At 43.4% G+C, this 15028-nt stretch overlaps 1 protein-coding gene across 5 annotated transcripts; it reads right to left on the bottom strand.

The window, feature by feature from the left end:
- Window positions 1–8468: 8468 nt before the first annotated feature.
- Window positions 8469–14721, bottom strand: LOC21389335 (nuclear poly(A) polymerase 4). Of its 5 annotated transcripts, none has more exons than XM_024164988.1 (12): window positions 14179–14721; window positions 13991–14068; window positions 13340–13447; window positions 12480–12542; window positions 12230–12391; window positions 11802–11915; window positions 11656–11718; window positions 11233–11562; window positions 10958–11122; window positions 9651–10805; window positions 8909–9201; window positions 8469–8751 (listed from the first exon to the last, which is right to left on the bottom strand). In XM_024164988.1, exons 1-10 carry the CDS (start codon window positions 14296–14298, stop codon window positions 9939–9941), a joined length of 2070 nt encoding a protein of 689 aa, XP_024020756.1. In that variant the 5' UTR covers window positions 14299–14721; the 3' UTR covers window positions 8469–8751; window positions 8909–9201; window positions 9651–9938. The 5 variants fall into 5 exon arrangements, with proteins under 5 accessions (XP_024020756.1, XP_024020755.1, XP_024020757.1 ...); XM_024164987.1 differs by having other exon boundaries at window positions 8469–8996; window positions 9118–9201; XM_024164989.1 differs by having other exon boundaries at window positions 8469–8996; window positions 9118–9164.
- Window positions 14722–15028: the final 307 nt, after the last annotated feature.

Here is a 15028-nt window from a genome sequence, read left to right as displayed (position 1 = left end):
CCAGGTATTTTTCCTGATTGAGTTCTTGATATATATAAGTTAATGAGATTAATTTATTCGTGCATAAATTAATATAATCTATAAAGTATCTCAAAAGTTTTATGAAAATTTTTGTTATACACGATCCGCCTCTTCCCCGCACCACCACGCTTCCGCATCCAGATTCGATCCGGAGACCAACAGTCTTCGCTTGGAATCATTCTGACATGGAAGGGATCGACGCCGAGGTAATATGTCACTCCCTAAACGTCAACCCCTAATATCCGCCCAAGCGCTAGAAACGTCGACCAATGAACCCCGAGAGGTATGAAGTGCTGAAAGAAGAGGTCGACAAGCTGATCAATAATGGGTTCATCAGGGAGGCCCATTACCCATGTTGGGTATCAAATCTCGTTCTAGTGGTCAAGCCTAACGAGAACTGGAGGACATGCGTCGACTTCAGCGATCTCAACAAAGCATGCCCAAAGGATGGCTTTCCACTCCCTCGAATAGACCAAATGGTCAACGCTACGGCGGGACATGAGATGCTAAGCTTTATGGACGCCTACTCCAGATACAACCAGTCCCCATGCATCCAGCCGACGAGGAGCACACATCCTTCATAACCGACAGGGGCCTCTACTGCTACAAGGTGATGCCTTTCGGCCTGAAAAATGCAGGGACTACCTACTAGAGGCTTGTGAATAAAATGTTCGTTCTATAGCTCGGCAAAACGATGGAAGTCTACGTCGACGATATGCTTGTAAAAAGTACCAGGGCCAGCCATCACGTCAATCATCTGGGGAAATGTTTGGTGTGTTAAGAAAATACCACATGAAATTTAATCCCCAGGAATGTGCCTTTGGAGTTTGGTCGGGGAAATTCCTCGGTTTTATGGTCAGCAACCGTGGGATTGAAGCTAATCCCGAGAAAATCAAAGCCCTACAGGATATGATGTCCCCAACAAAGCCAAATGAAGTGCAAAGATTAACAGGATGTGTCGCCGCCCTAAACAGGTTCATATCAAAAGCAACCGACAAATGCGTCCCCTTCTTCGACGCTTTGAAAGGAAACAAGCGCTTTGAGTGGACACCACAATGTGAAAAAGCCTTCCAAAAATTGAAGGAGCATTTAGGCAAGCCCCCAATTTTGTCAAAACCAAATGTCGACGAGGAGCTTAGCCTATACCTCTCCGTGTCCCAACAAGCCGTAAGCTCCGTATTAGTAAGAGAATAAGATATGGTGCAATTGCCGATCTACTATGTGAGTAAAAGGCTACTCGACGCCGAGTCGAGATACAGCGAAATGGAGCGCCTAGCCCTCGCCCTGATGGTAGCTTCAAGGAAGCTTCGGCACTATTTCCAATCTCACACAATACGGGTTCTTACAAACCACCCGTTGAGACAGGCTCTACAAAAGCCCGAAACTTCCAGTCGACTCCTCAAATGGTCGGTAGAATTAAGCCAATTCGACATAAAATATGTGCCAAGAACTGCGATCAAGGGCCAAGCGCTCACCGATTTTCTGACTGAGTTCTCTCACAAACCAGCTTCCGCCGCATCTGGAGAAGTCGAGGTTACAAAATGGAAGCTCTACGTGGATGGGGCGTCGAGCGAAAACGGGTCAGGAGCCGGCGTCTTATTAATCAGCCCCGAAGGCCATAAAATTACCTCGGCGGTTCGATTTAAATTCAAGGCGTCGAACAATAAGGCGGAATATGAAGCACTAATTACCGGACTACGGTTAGCCAGCCACCTGAAGATCGAAAGGCTCAGCGTCTTCAGCGATTCTCAATTGGTCGTCGCACAAGTAAAGGAAGAGTACCAAGCGCGCGGCGAGAAGATGGGAGCGTGCTTGAGAAAGGTAAAGGAAGAACTCGTTAAGTTCAAAAACTACGAAATACTTTAGATACCACGGGCCGAAAACGCGAACGCCGACGCCCTGGCAAAACTAGCATCTTCAAGAGATTCTGACACCCTGGGGTCGTTCCCATCGAAGAATTGGAGCGGCCGACCATTGAAGAACAAGCTAAGGCATTAATCGTCCAAGTAGGTAGAAATTGGATGACACCGCTCATCCAATACCTAATGGACGCACAACTGCTAGATAATAAAGATGAAGCCAGACGGATCAGGTATAGAGCTGCTAGGTACTTATTGTACGACGGCTTGCTCTACCGACGAGGCTATTCAACACCTATATAGCGGTGTCTGGGTGATGCCGAAGCCCAGAAGGTCCTCCAAGAAATCCATGAAGGAGTCTGTGGTAACCATACTAGGGGACAGTCTCTGGCTCTAAAGGTTTTGAGGCAAGGATACTACTGGCCCACTCTAAAAAAGGACGATTTTCAATACGCCCGACGTTGCGATAAATGCCAAAGGTATGTCACGATTCCTAGAGCACCCCCAGAAAATTTAACTTCCATTCTCAGTCCATGGCCCTTCGTCAAATGGGGGGTTGACCTGATCGGGCCATTACATCTTGCACCCGGAGGATTTAAGTTTGCAATCGTTGCGGTGGACTACTACACGAAGTGGGCAGAGGCAAAGGCTCTAACTACAGCCACGGAAGCAGCCTGCACCAAATTTAGGTGGGACCACATCGTATGCAGGTTCGGGGTTCCCCACTCAATAGTATCCGACAACGGAAAGTAGTTCGACAATGCCTCAACCCACAGATTCTGCGACAACTTGGGCATTCGGAAAGATTTCTCAGCGCCAATCCATCCACAATCAAATGGACAAGTCGAGGCGATCAATAAAATACTAAAGTATACCCTCAAAAAGAGACTCGACGATCTGAAAGGGAAATAGGCCGAGGAACTTTCCAAGGTCCTATGGGCATATAGAACGACGAGCCGAACTATTACGGGCGAAACACCCTTCTCCATGGCGTATGGCGTCGAGGTAGTGCTACCCGTAGAAATCGAAACGCCGACTTTAAGAACTGTCATCCATAACGACGATGACAACGCGGAAGGCATGAACAGAGAACTCGACTTGTTGGAAGAAAAAAGGCTCGACTCCCAACTACGTCTCGCCGCCTATCAGCAAAGAATAGCGCGATACTACAATAAGAAAGTTCGACAGAGAAGGTTCATCCCAGGAGACCTGGTATTAAAAAGGGTAACGCAGAGCACGAAACCCAAAAATACTGGTCCACTGGGCCCAACTTGGGAAGGGCCCTACCGCATAAGGGAAGTGCTACGCCCCGGCACCTACGTTTTGGAGAACCTCGACGGCAAAAGGATTCAACACCCATGGAATGTAGAACAGCTAAGGCTGTACTACCAATAGTGTATGAAATTCTTACATATCTCAATTATACATTCTTTACAAGTTGAATAAATTGATATGTTTGCAGAAAGAAAAGAATTCACCCCTTAATAACATGTCTGCTTAAAAAACCAAGGTTATATTAAACAGACATGGGGGGACAGAGGTCCACGGATCACTAAAAAAAAAAAGACACGACGACCCTAAGGGGTGCAATCGACGTCAGATCCTCCAAGGAGGAAAGACGAGGACTTAGCAAAATTCTAAGGAATTTTCTAAGACGACGACCCCAAGGGGTGCAATCGACGTCAGATCCTCCAAGGAGGAAAGACGAGGACTTAGCAAAATTCCAAGAAATTTTCTAAGACGACGACCCTAAGGGGTGCAATCGACGTCAGATCCTCCAAGGAGGAAAGACAAGGACTTAGCAAAATTCCAAGGAATTTTCTGAGACGACGACCCCAAGGGGTGCAATCGACGTCAGATCCTCCAAGGAGGAAAGACGACGACTTAGCAAAATTCCAAGGAGTTTTTTAAGACGACGACCCCAAGCGGTGCAATCGACATCAGATCCTCCAAGAAGGAAAGGCAAAGACTTAGTAAAATTCTAAGGAATTTTCTAAGAAAGCAGCAATTGCAAGTCAAGGTATAAATTAAACTTGTTATCTTTTATATATAAAGTGCAGATAAAATAAAAGATGTTTGAATCGAATATTAAGTTACAAAACACCAAAGAAAATAGAAAGGAGGAAAAACGAAAATGTCCTAGGCTTCGCCAGCAGCCGCCGATTCTTCACCATCACCAGGAGGGGATACGTTGTCGTCGTCAGCAGAAGGAAGAGAATTGTAAAGGAAGCTCATATCCCACTCAAGATGCTCCTTCTTGATCAGATCGACAATTTGTTGACCTGCAGACTGAAAATCCTTGGTACGGATGTCTGTGAGCTCCTGGGAAGCCTTGAACTCTTCAATAATCTCAGCACGCCTGGCGTCGAAAGCAAATGCAGCTTCTACCTCGGCTTCCCTCTTCCCCTCAGTCTTCCCCTCGGCGAAACACCTCTTCGCTTCCTCAGTTGCTTCGGATAACTTTTTATCGGACAAGTCTGCCCGCTCCGTGAGACTCGCGACCTCAGCCTTCAACTTTACTAGTTCATCTTCCAAACTCGCCAGCTTGGCCAAGGCCACGTCCCTATTCTCGACGGCATCATCTAGCTTCTTTTTAGCGTCAGAAACAAGGGAGTTGAGCTTGGCTTCCACGTCGTCCATCTCCTTATCTCGCTCCTCAACCTTAACTAGGTCAAGGAGGTGAAGGATGGAAAGGACCAGGCTCTGAAAAGTTGAAAATTAGAAAAGATGAAGTAAAAAAAAAAAAAAAAAACCTCATCCAAATCTTACGTGGATCTGGAAGGAGATTTGTTTGCGCTGACGGTCGACCAAAGAAGACTGAGAGGCAGCGATCCAGTGGGGCTCAAGGAAAGACTCATAAAGAGCCTGGAAAATAAGGGAGAAGCGAGGAGGAAGTTTTAGCATCGCCCCGATCTCGGCGTTAGAAATGTCCGAGACTTGGAAATTCCCATCCATGATCTTTCCCCCGGGAATAAGCACGCGTTCCCTCAGCGCCGGGGGAGCGCTGACCTCCGGAATAGGGACCACCGGTGTCCAAGCCTCGGCGGCTGGCATCTTCTCAATGCGCCTCTTGTTCTGCGCATGCTTCCCCCCCGGTATCGAAGGACCTTTGACCTTCTTACTCCTCGGCGCAGGGGAAGAAGAGCTGGCTTTCTCCTTTCCCTTCGACAGGGGCTGTTGGCTCAGCGGGGGTTGTTGATCCGACGACGGCTGCTGGCTCGACCCGGATTGCTGGCTGCCAGGGAGTTGGATCCTTAAAGACGTCATTTCTACAGGAAACGATGAGATTAAGATATAGTCAGCGGTTGAAAAACCCAAGTCACAATAAAGAAGGGCGTCGAAAGCAACAACAAAAAAATATCTTCATCGTTTAGGTGAAAGTCTTGATGGACGGTGTCTAAATCGGCGGGGTCTGGGAGATCAAGGATTAAACCGGCGGCGCGAAGGTTTTCCTTGGTCAGAATTGTTTCGATATGGCGAACCTCTGACGAAAAAGAGAAAGCCTTCTCGATCCTCGCTAAGCTGTTGCCAGAAAACTTCGGCCGGTCCTGGTTAACTGAAGGATAAAAGATTATCAGCATGTGAACAGAAAGAGGCGAAGTGAGGTAAAGGAAAGCCAAAATTCTCACCCATGTTCCCAAACGCCGCCTGCACCTGCCTTCGGCATGGCAGGCGGTTGTTAGGGTGAAAATTGAAAGGCCCGCGAATCATGAAAAACATGAGTTTACACCCATGTGACGACGAGGGAATCCCCAGTATCAACTTCCCGAATCTAGGCTGAGATCTCCCGTGTCCGCTCAAAAAGTACCACCCCTCGCATTTGGCGACGTGGCATAGTTTGTACATAAACTGGAACTCGTCTACAGGGAGTTCCATATCGAACTTTTGGTGCCACAAAATCCAGGCGCCGGCGAAGCAGTACCAGAAGTTCGGTGCCAATTGAACGGGGGAAATGCCATAAAAATGGCAATAGTCCTTTACGAAATGATAAACTGCGAGGGTCATCCCCGCCGTAACGGTTCTGGTGTAAACCGGGAGGTGCTCGGTCGGCGGCATGCTAGTCCTAAAATGCATGTCCGGGAGGAGGTATTCAAACCACCTACCATCGATGCATCCCTCCTTTACAGCCCGGATGATATCTTTATTCCGGACCCTCGACGCCACCACATCGGCGGTAAAAAAGGGCCTATCCGGATCACCACTTGTGGCGGCCAGGGGGGCATCTACCGTCGAGGCAGCCACCCCGCCTACACTACCCCCCGTGAAGGGGATCCGTTCTACTGCCTCGTCCAATATCCGCTCTAGGCTGTCAAATTCACTACCAAAGTTGTCACCTGGTACGTATATGGCTTCATATCTGGCCCCGACGTCTTCTATGTCTCTCAGCACGGAGTCGACGATGGAAGACGAAGAAGACCATGATATCTCCACCACAGAAATGGGGGTCTGGACGGACGACAGGAGAATCCTCTCGACTGGGGGAACTTTGGGCCATTGTTCTGGTGATTAAAAAGACAAGAAGCTAAGTTAAAACCCTAACGTCGAGAGGAAGAAAGGATGGCTATTCTAAGCGACGACTACTCAAACACCTCGACTTGACGTCGACCATTCATATGAGAATGGTAGGGGCGAGTGCTCATAGAATTCCAGGTTCCCGAGAACCCATAAACCAGAAGCGCACAGACAACAAAGAGATGGGGACAGAACTATCCAATGCGGAAAAACAAAACGGAGTAAGTCTCCCTAACTTCTACATTCCGCACATTTTTTATACATATACACATGGTTCAAACAAAAAGGAGAGGATGAGCCCGTGAGTAAGAAAAGCCGACAGAGGGTAGAAAGGCTTACCGGTGAAGAAGGATTCCCGGGAAAGTCTTGAAGAAAGATCGGCTTCGCGATACGCCTCGAAGAGCAAGAAGCACGAACCGGAGGTTGGAGATGAAGGATTCCGGCGAAGAAGGCAGCAGTCCAACAGGTGCGAAGAGAGTTTGAAGTTTTGAAAAAATGGCTCTCGAGTTCGTAGAAGGTATTTAAAGGAACGGACATCCTCAACCCTGACCGTTGGATGAAGATTTTAAAATCCAACGGCAAGGGAATCCTGCCCGGATCTGACGATGATAAAATAGGGCGGGAAACGGAGAGGTCGCGATCCAAGGGTCCATATTCGTCCTTTCGAAATAAGGCCGTACATCATCATGAGAAATCAATCAACGCGACGGTTGCGTCCCCCGAAGGAAATCCGAAGCGCCCAGGCCATCATTGCGGACGAAGGCTCGGGACCGATTTTCCACACCCAAAGCACGGAATGACAACCGAACCTAAGCTCGAGGCCGCCTAAAAGGAGCCCTCGACCTAGGGGGTAGCTGTTATGTGGGAAAATGTGACGGACACATGGACGAACGATAATGCGACACGTGGTCTTAACTACTCTCCGCCAAGCAACAACCCTCGACGTCCACGGCTCCCTCCTATTCCGCTGGAAAGCCCAAAGCACGAAGTCCAAATTAGGGCGACGATTCCTTCTGGCGTCGACAGATCGCGCCGTCGAGATTAAGGCACGAAGATCCCTCGACCGCAGAAAGGACCGCCAAAGAGGGCGATTGGGCTAAGCAACGCTAACGACGAGGGGAATGTTCTTTAGAGGACGTGACGGGTTGCGTGCAAAAGTGGAGGACTTCTGCAGGCATTAATTGCAAGCTCTCAAACCGCCCCACAGGGGACAGGAAAGTATTACGGGGAAGCACAGAGCCGTAATATGAGACTAATTGGCTGAGTGAACAGTGCTGATTAGTGGGCTACGTCTGGGCCTACCAAGGAATAGCACTTGAGTGCTTCCACCCATGAAGGAAACCCTCTAAGCGAAGGAAGCCCAGTATAAAAGGAGGAAGACCCCCAGTAAGGAAGGGGTTCAGAGATTCCAGCAAATAAAAAAGAGATTTAATGAGAGCAATTGTTGTAAATTGTTATCTTCTCAAAAGAAATACAAAATCACAGTGGATGTAGCTCTTATTTTACAGAGTGAACCACTATAAAAGTCCTCGTGTCGTTTGTCTATGCATGATTTAGTTAACACACAAACACACATATTCAACAAATTACGTTCACTATACACAGGCCAATAATCCAAAGGAAAATCAAGAGGTAACCTGACCGATTTTTATTGACGAAATTTGACCGTCAACAGCAGCCTCAGCGGCCTTTTCCATTGGAAAATCAAGTTCTTCCCCTGAAGATTTTATAAGACATACACATATTTATGTATGATTCTTCGTCTAAACAAGCTTCAATTTACAAGTACTTCTGAAAATGTTCTAAGAACAACTTACTGACCGTTAAAGGAACATAGATGAGTGGTAATAATTTATAATGAGGCAACATTTCGTTCTTTCATACAAATGTGATGAGAGAAGTTCAGGGCGAAAGTCTAATAATAATGTTTAATAGAGAGTAGGTTTTCCCTTCTATTATTTGTGTGTATTTTATAATTGTATATAGAACTCAGGGGGGAAAAATAAAAAAGAACAAAAAGAAAAACCATAAAATAAAATAAAAAAGAAAAGATAGAGAGGAAGTGAGAGAAGCTGCTTGGAATGAACGATTGTTTTTCACTAACAAGATACAGACTGTTACAATAGACGCGGGTTAGACGAGAGAATCCATTCTACAGCCCAAGCATTGAGCTTGGCTGCTAATTTGTCCAAGTTAATATAAATCTCATAAAAAGACTAGGGTACATCCGACACCAGTAAAGCTATATAGCCACAAGAAAAAGAGCTCAAACAACAAGGCCATGAAGTCTTTAAAGCACCAGCATGCGCCTGTAGCTTCTTAGGTGCTTGCAGCTTCAACAACATCGCAAATCCAACACCTGTTAAATCTCTCAAACCATAAGTTAGACCGCCCAGATGCGCGTCAGGTCGGTGGTAGCCCCAACCTTCACTCCAGGTCCGCCTGATCTTGTGCACATCCACACCTGGAAAACCACAATGAGAGCCACGAAAGCCACCAATCAATGAGGCACTTACCAAGGTGCTGGCTTTCTTCTTCGCATGAGTGACTCTTGTTCTATGATTCACCTCAGATGTTCTTTACACTCTGGACCTCAGACTTAACCTGATACAGAAGATCCACACACAACCAACCAGGCCAGTATAAAGATATAATGACTGGTATAGAAAGATATTGAGTTTCAAAGACATGCCTTGTCACTGTTATCTGTAATATAGAATCTGACCTAGCTCCATCTTGAGAAATGGCAACATAATCGAATGCAACATTTGGCTATACCAAACAAAGAGTTCAAGACTTGATTAGGTTCCTGATAAAACAAAGAGGAAAAAAAGAAGGATCGTGCTTAGTCACACATGCTGCACAAATAAAAAAAATAAAATAAAAAATAAAAAAAGGAGAGCACAGTTTCTGCAAATATAACACATCGCGGTGCATGACCTGCCACCACATATGCACAATTTAGAAGATTGTGTAAATAGATTACCATTTTTCAAAAGCTGCGTAGAAGATCTGGCAACATCTTTGCAAAAGAAAACATGGACGTTATAGAACCAACTATAAACAAACATGTTGATCCCTACGACTCTGAACCCAACTATTGCAGATTAATTGTGAAGGGTACAAATAGAAGTGCATTCACAAGGCTTGAGAAACGTGATGGTATTTGAAATCATTGAAAACGAAAGAGGTAAAAAAGCAATAACTATAAGTTCCTAAAAGACTTAGCGATAAAAAACTCAAGTTTAAGAGAAAGACCTCTAATTTCTTCTGACAATTGGTTCTTAAGTACCACACAAACAGTGGTGGCGCCATCCGAAAGCAAATCTGAATCCGCAACATCACCCTGCAAAGATCCCTGACTCACTATCTCCAGCACTTCCAGTTTCTCACAGCCATCCGCAACAATTCCTAATCCAAAGTCTTCAAATGGAGAAACTCACCTCGCAATTGAGGTTCTTCACACTAGATTTTGACTTAAACGTACTTTCAGCATTCTCTATCATTGTCGTTTGATTACATACTTTGACTATATCTCAGTCGACATCAACAGCACCTTCTGTCCAATTCAGGATCCTCCCGGCAGGTGTAATTTCCAAACTCAGTGTCAACCAAATTTCCAACTCTTTCTCCATCAAGTCCAACCTGATGTGTTTCCTTGAGCTCTGAAACAGATACCTCAGATGAGACATCAGACTCCATCCTATCCACGAGTTCCACTGGCTTTACCTCATTAACCTGTCCAAGCAAATTAGACACACATGTAGATCCCTGCTCTTTTAGAGAAACAGATTCTTGCACGGCATTTTGAACCATCTCCACATCATTCTGAACAAAATGCTTTTCACTTTCCAACAGTTCACCAGACGGCCCAACCTCAGAGCTCAAATGTGCAACACCAGTTCTAAGGCGCTCTAATCCAACCCCACCAGACCTACTAGTACTATTTTCTGGAGAAAGAGAAGCTACCCGTTGTGGGCTAATAGAAGCCCGCTTCTCTGGTTTGATTGACTTCACATCCACTGCCTCAGAATCATTTTTTCTCTTCTTTTCAGTAGCGCAAGGCTGGCACCCCACAGTATCTTCACAAGTTTTTATAGCCTGTGGGATTACATGTCTCGACAATCGAGGTCGCTTATACCCATCGGGGAAAACAAAAGTGGGGAGCTGCTTTCTACGAACATGTGAAACATAAATATCCATCCCAGGTTTCCAGAACATATACATGTTTACCTCTTGCCTAAACTCATCAACTGTACCCCTAATGTCAAATTGCTGTCCTTCTTGACCTCTCACTCCCTCTTTCCTCTGCAAGCCCATGAAGAAAGCACAATGTGAACATGGCCTTGATGTGTCTATATACTCATGTGGGTAAGGATGGCACTGCAACATCCCATTTGTGTCTCGCTCTATCTGCTCAAGAAAAATTGGGAAACGTTAACAAAAACCATATAAAAGTTTTTCTTTTCTTAAAAGACCAAAGCATAATGAACACAAATAACATATTAGAGAAACATACTCTTACTATAACAAGTTAACAACAACATGAAAGAAATAGATTTTACCTTAAGAGTAAGCTGCCTAAGTCGAGATTCCACCCATCCCTTCCATGCTAGCAAATCGTCCGCATCTGCCGCAAGTATGTCCACCTGCAAATAGTTTTTGTATGCCTCGAAAAAAATATAAGGGTCAAACAGAGCACTCCACCGGACTTTGCTCAGCTCAATATCCTGTCAAAACCAGCAGGGTAAGGAACTCCAGTCAAATGTAGCCAGGAAATTTTTTTTTTCCTTTTTTTCTTTTTGGGGAAGTGGGTGGGGGGAATTATGTTCTCTCTCACCTCACAGATCTTGTTCCCGCATTGAAACTGCTCCATCATAACTCGTAAAGTACTTGTTGAAACATTATAACTAGAGTTCATGCAAGGGTATGCAGGAGTAATTATGGGCATAAGATGAAATCGATCCCGAGGGTTTTTACGGGGATCCCAGATGGGGAATCCAAGTTCATTCTCCTCAATTGAACAGAGCATCACAGGATTTGGCCATCGCCACTGTGTATATACCCTGAAAAATCTAGAAACTAGCATACTAGGGATTGCATTGGGGTAAAGTTGACATACTCGAGCAACTAGAAGAGCCCAATTCACACCACCAAGGAATCCAGTGACCTATATGAGGGAAAACAAGTGAATCAAAAATAAAAGGCAGAGAAATGACTAATATGAATGAGTCAGTGCAATTAAGAAATGCACCAATCTTACGTTTGAATAAACACCACGCCTTTTAGCCCAAAACTTTAAACATCTGAGTGTGGTCCGGAAATGCTACAATTACATAGAAAAGCAAGTGTTACTACAATAAAACATGAAAGTATGCAAACCAGGATAAAAATATACGATAGACTCACCTCAATATTGGGGACAAGTTTCAGAATTTGATCAGCAACCCTGCATCCATTAAGACTTCTGACAGTTTGTTCATCCACGTCAAATAGTACAGACCCATGAGAGATATCCAGATCCTGTTCAAAAGTTAGTTCCATAGTCACAGTGCTAGCCCAATAAATGAAAACAAGAACAAGCATCCAAATTCAATTCAAATTGCTAACTGCCGCTCATGCTATCATCAAAAGTCAATAGTTTACAAGGATGCACTATAAAGAAAGTGTGTGTCGGGCAAAACATAAATCACATGGGCTTGAATCGAGTCGTTTAGTATTGCTCATGTGGTCACATAGCTTACAAAATACAAACAGCATAAATATACACAAGTATGTAAAACACATACCATTTGAATAACACAGATATAGATAAAGAAGTTATACTATAAACTTACTTCTGGAACAACCAAACGTGATATGCTCGCATAAAGAAGATCAATTGATATTCCTTGGAACTTGAACTTCATTACTGGGACATGGGCATCAGGAACCGGTTGAAGTTCTGTAACTTCTTCTATTTCAGCCAAGATATTATGCAAAACGATAAAAAAATCTTCCTGGAAAAATACAAAAGTGTGTTGGATAAAGATTTAGGGAAATAAATCCACTACACAAAAATCAGGATTCATAAATACATGTAATCACCTCTCGATTCACGTAGGATGGCCCAACACACAGGGTGTCTATGTCAGCCCCAGGCCCATGAACCTGTCAAAAATATAAATTAATTGCTATATCTTCAAATATATAATCATAGACAACGGGTATTTCAGTGAAGAATAATTAAAGAAAAAAATATTATGGCAAGGCAGCAACAATGTTACACAAAAAAAAAAAGTGGAATTCACATTTTGTAGTTCAACTTTCAGTAACATAAAAACTAAAGAAAATTTGACCCTGCGGTATGCATCATATTTCCAGTATTTGCAGAGAAAAGTCCCTTAATGATAAAAAGAGCGTTAGTTGATGCACTACAGTTACAGGCGTAGGAGTTGCTATGTTTTTAAGAAGTCACTTGCTTTCCACTGATTGAAGTATGAAGCGTTGTGCAGCTTTATTATATGCTAGCAACTAGACATGGAAGAACACCCAACAATTTCGAGGATAAATTCTGGCTTAGTTCACCCTCATCGGCTGCATTGTTGAGTAAACATGATATAAGAATAGGTGCCTTCAGTGTGCCTGTCAAAAAGTTTCCTCAAGATGAAACACAGATCCTTGTTTGTCAAATTTAAACTATCAGCTTTGGAATCCACATCAAGAATACAGGCCTTAAATCTATCCTGTTAACTCCAGACGATAGAAGATAACCCTCTAGAAAAGATCAAGAAAAAAAAAGGTTAAAAATTAAGATGCCTTATTTGTAAGGTTACATGATATAAGAATTTGCAACTCCACTTTTGGACCCTGAAACCCTGTAGACAGTAACAAGGGCAAGGATAAAACAACAAAAAAGACAACTTCTCTTACATCATTTGAAAGAAAAATCATAAACTTCCACTTACTCCTAATCGGTAGGAGCCAAAGGTGAAAATGGCAGCATTTGCATCCTCGACCATTTGATCGGTGTAGCCTCTTTGCCGAGTCAACAGCTTCACCCAATCTTTTACAATCTGCGCGAACGTTAATTTGGTGATAACTCATTGTACAATGAAAAGCATCCAATGCAAGGGAAACATCATATAAAATACTAAAGATGTCTAATGAGAAGATGGCAACATCAATTTTAAATAATCAATAATAATTAATAAATAAACGTGAAGAGCATCAAGGAAACTTGTAAAACTAGTAGAAAACTGAGCAACGAATATGGCATAATGCATTTCCACTCCACAAAAAAGACAAAGTAATATAGATCGCACTGCATGAATATTCATCCAGATCTGAGTCATCTGACAAAACAAGCTCATCATCACTAAAAAAATTATAGTCACAAAATAAACAAAAAAAATACCATTCCAGAACAAGCACGAAGAAAAATTTGGATTACAAATACACGTTAAATAGAGCCTTAAATTAAATAAATAAATAATTGTTGATAATGCATTAAACCGCCAAATATATCCAATATTGTCAAATTCATATACTTTAGCAAGGTCTACCTGGACTCACAAATGGGTAATACGCAGAAATGATAAATGAAAACGATTGATTACCTCCGTAATACGGCCAAGAACCTCCTCTCTCTTCGAAGTTTCCTCTTTGCTCTCGTAAAGCCCCGAATCAATCAAGAACTGCGAATTTTTTCACAAAGAATTTAAACTATAACTAATTCACAAAGGAAACTAAACACTAGGAAATTCCAAATTAAAACTTCCAAAAATGACAAATAAAATAAAATTACCTTCTCCAATTCAACGTTTCGTTGAAGATCCGCATCGGTGGGACCCGCAAAGGAGATAGGCTTCGTGATGCCGTACTTCTTCGCCGGCGAAGACCCGTTCAGACTCGCGGAACCCACCATGGCAACTCCTCAAGAACTAAACCCTAGAAGGAAACAGAATACTGAAGAACACAGAAACTCGGGACCAAACCTAGAAATAATCTAAAACACCTCACAGCAAGATACAAATGAAGAAATACACAAATCTGAAAAACCGCGTCGGAAAGAAAAGGAGATTCAAAGGCGATTGCGAAGAAGAATCGAGACGGAAAAGAGCAGATTGTGAAGAAAGGGAGGTAGATCCAGTTTCTCTCTCTCTGGTTCCTGTTGAGAAGACGAAGACCCGAAGCTGGTCAGACACGGAATTGCAGAGAGAGAGAGAGAGAGAGAGAGGGAAATTGGAGGGGAAAGATCGAGAAGAGAGAGAAAGAGAGAGGGTCGGAGGAGACGGGAGTGAGAGTTGGGTTGGCAAGTGGGTTAAGGGAGTGTTTGGGTTTTGGAAGCTGGTTTAGTTGGATTTGGATTTAATTTAATGGATTTCCCACGTTATATCCAGCTAAGCTTAGATTTTTTCGTCCTTTTTTTTTTTCCTCTCTTCTTTTGTCAGACCCTTTCTTTAATTTTCCGCCAAAAAAAAAAAGACCGTATTTTTTTTGAAAGGGAAATTACATTCAATTAAAAATTAATAAACAGTCATTTCGGTATAATATTAATAAATATTTAAAAATTTATAATTATAATTCAGAATCATTTTTAATTTATATATATTTTTTATGAGATAAAATATTATAGTGCGTTACGAATCATGATT

This window comes from Morus notabilis, unplaced genomic scaffold (genome assembly GCF_000414095.1).
Source record: "Morus notabilis unplaced genomic scaffold, ASM41409v2 Scaffold59, whole genome shotgun sequence".
NCBI classification, from domain to species: domain Eukaryota; kingdom Viridiplantae; phylum Streptophyta; class Magnoliopsida; order Rosales; family Moraceae; genus Morus; species Morus notabilis.
This window is presented reverse-complemented; position numbering and strand designations above follow the sequence as displayed.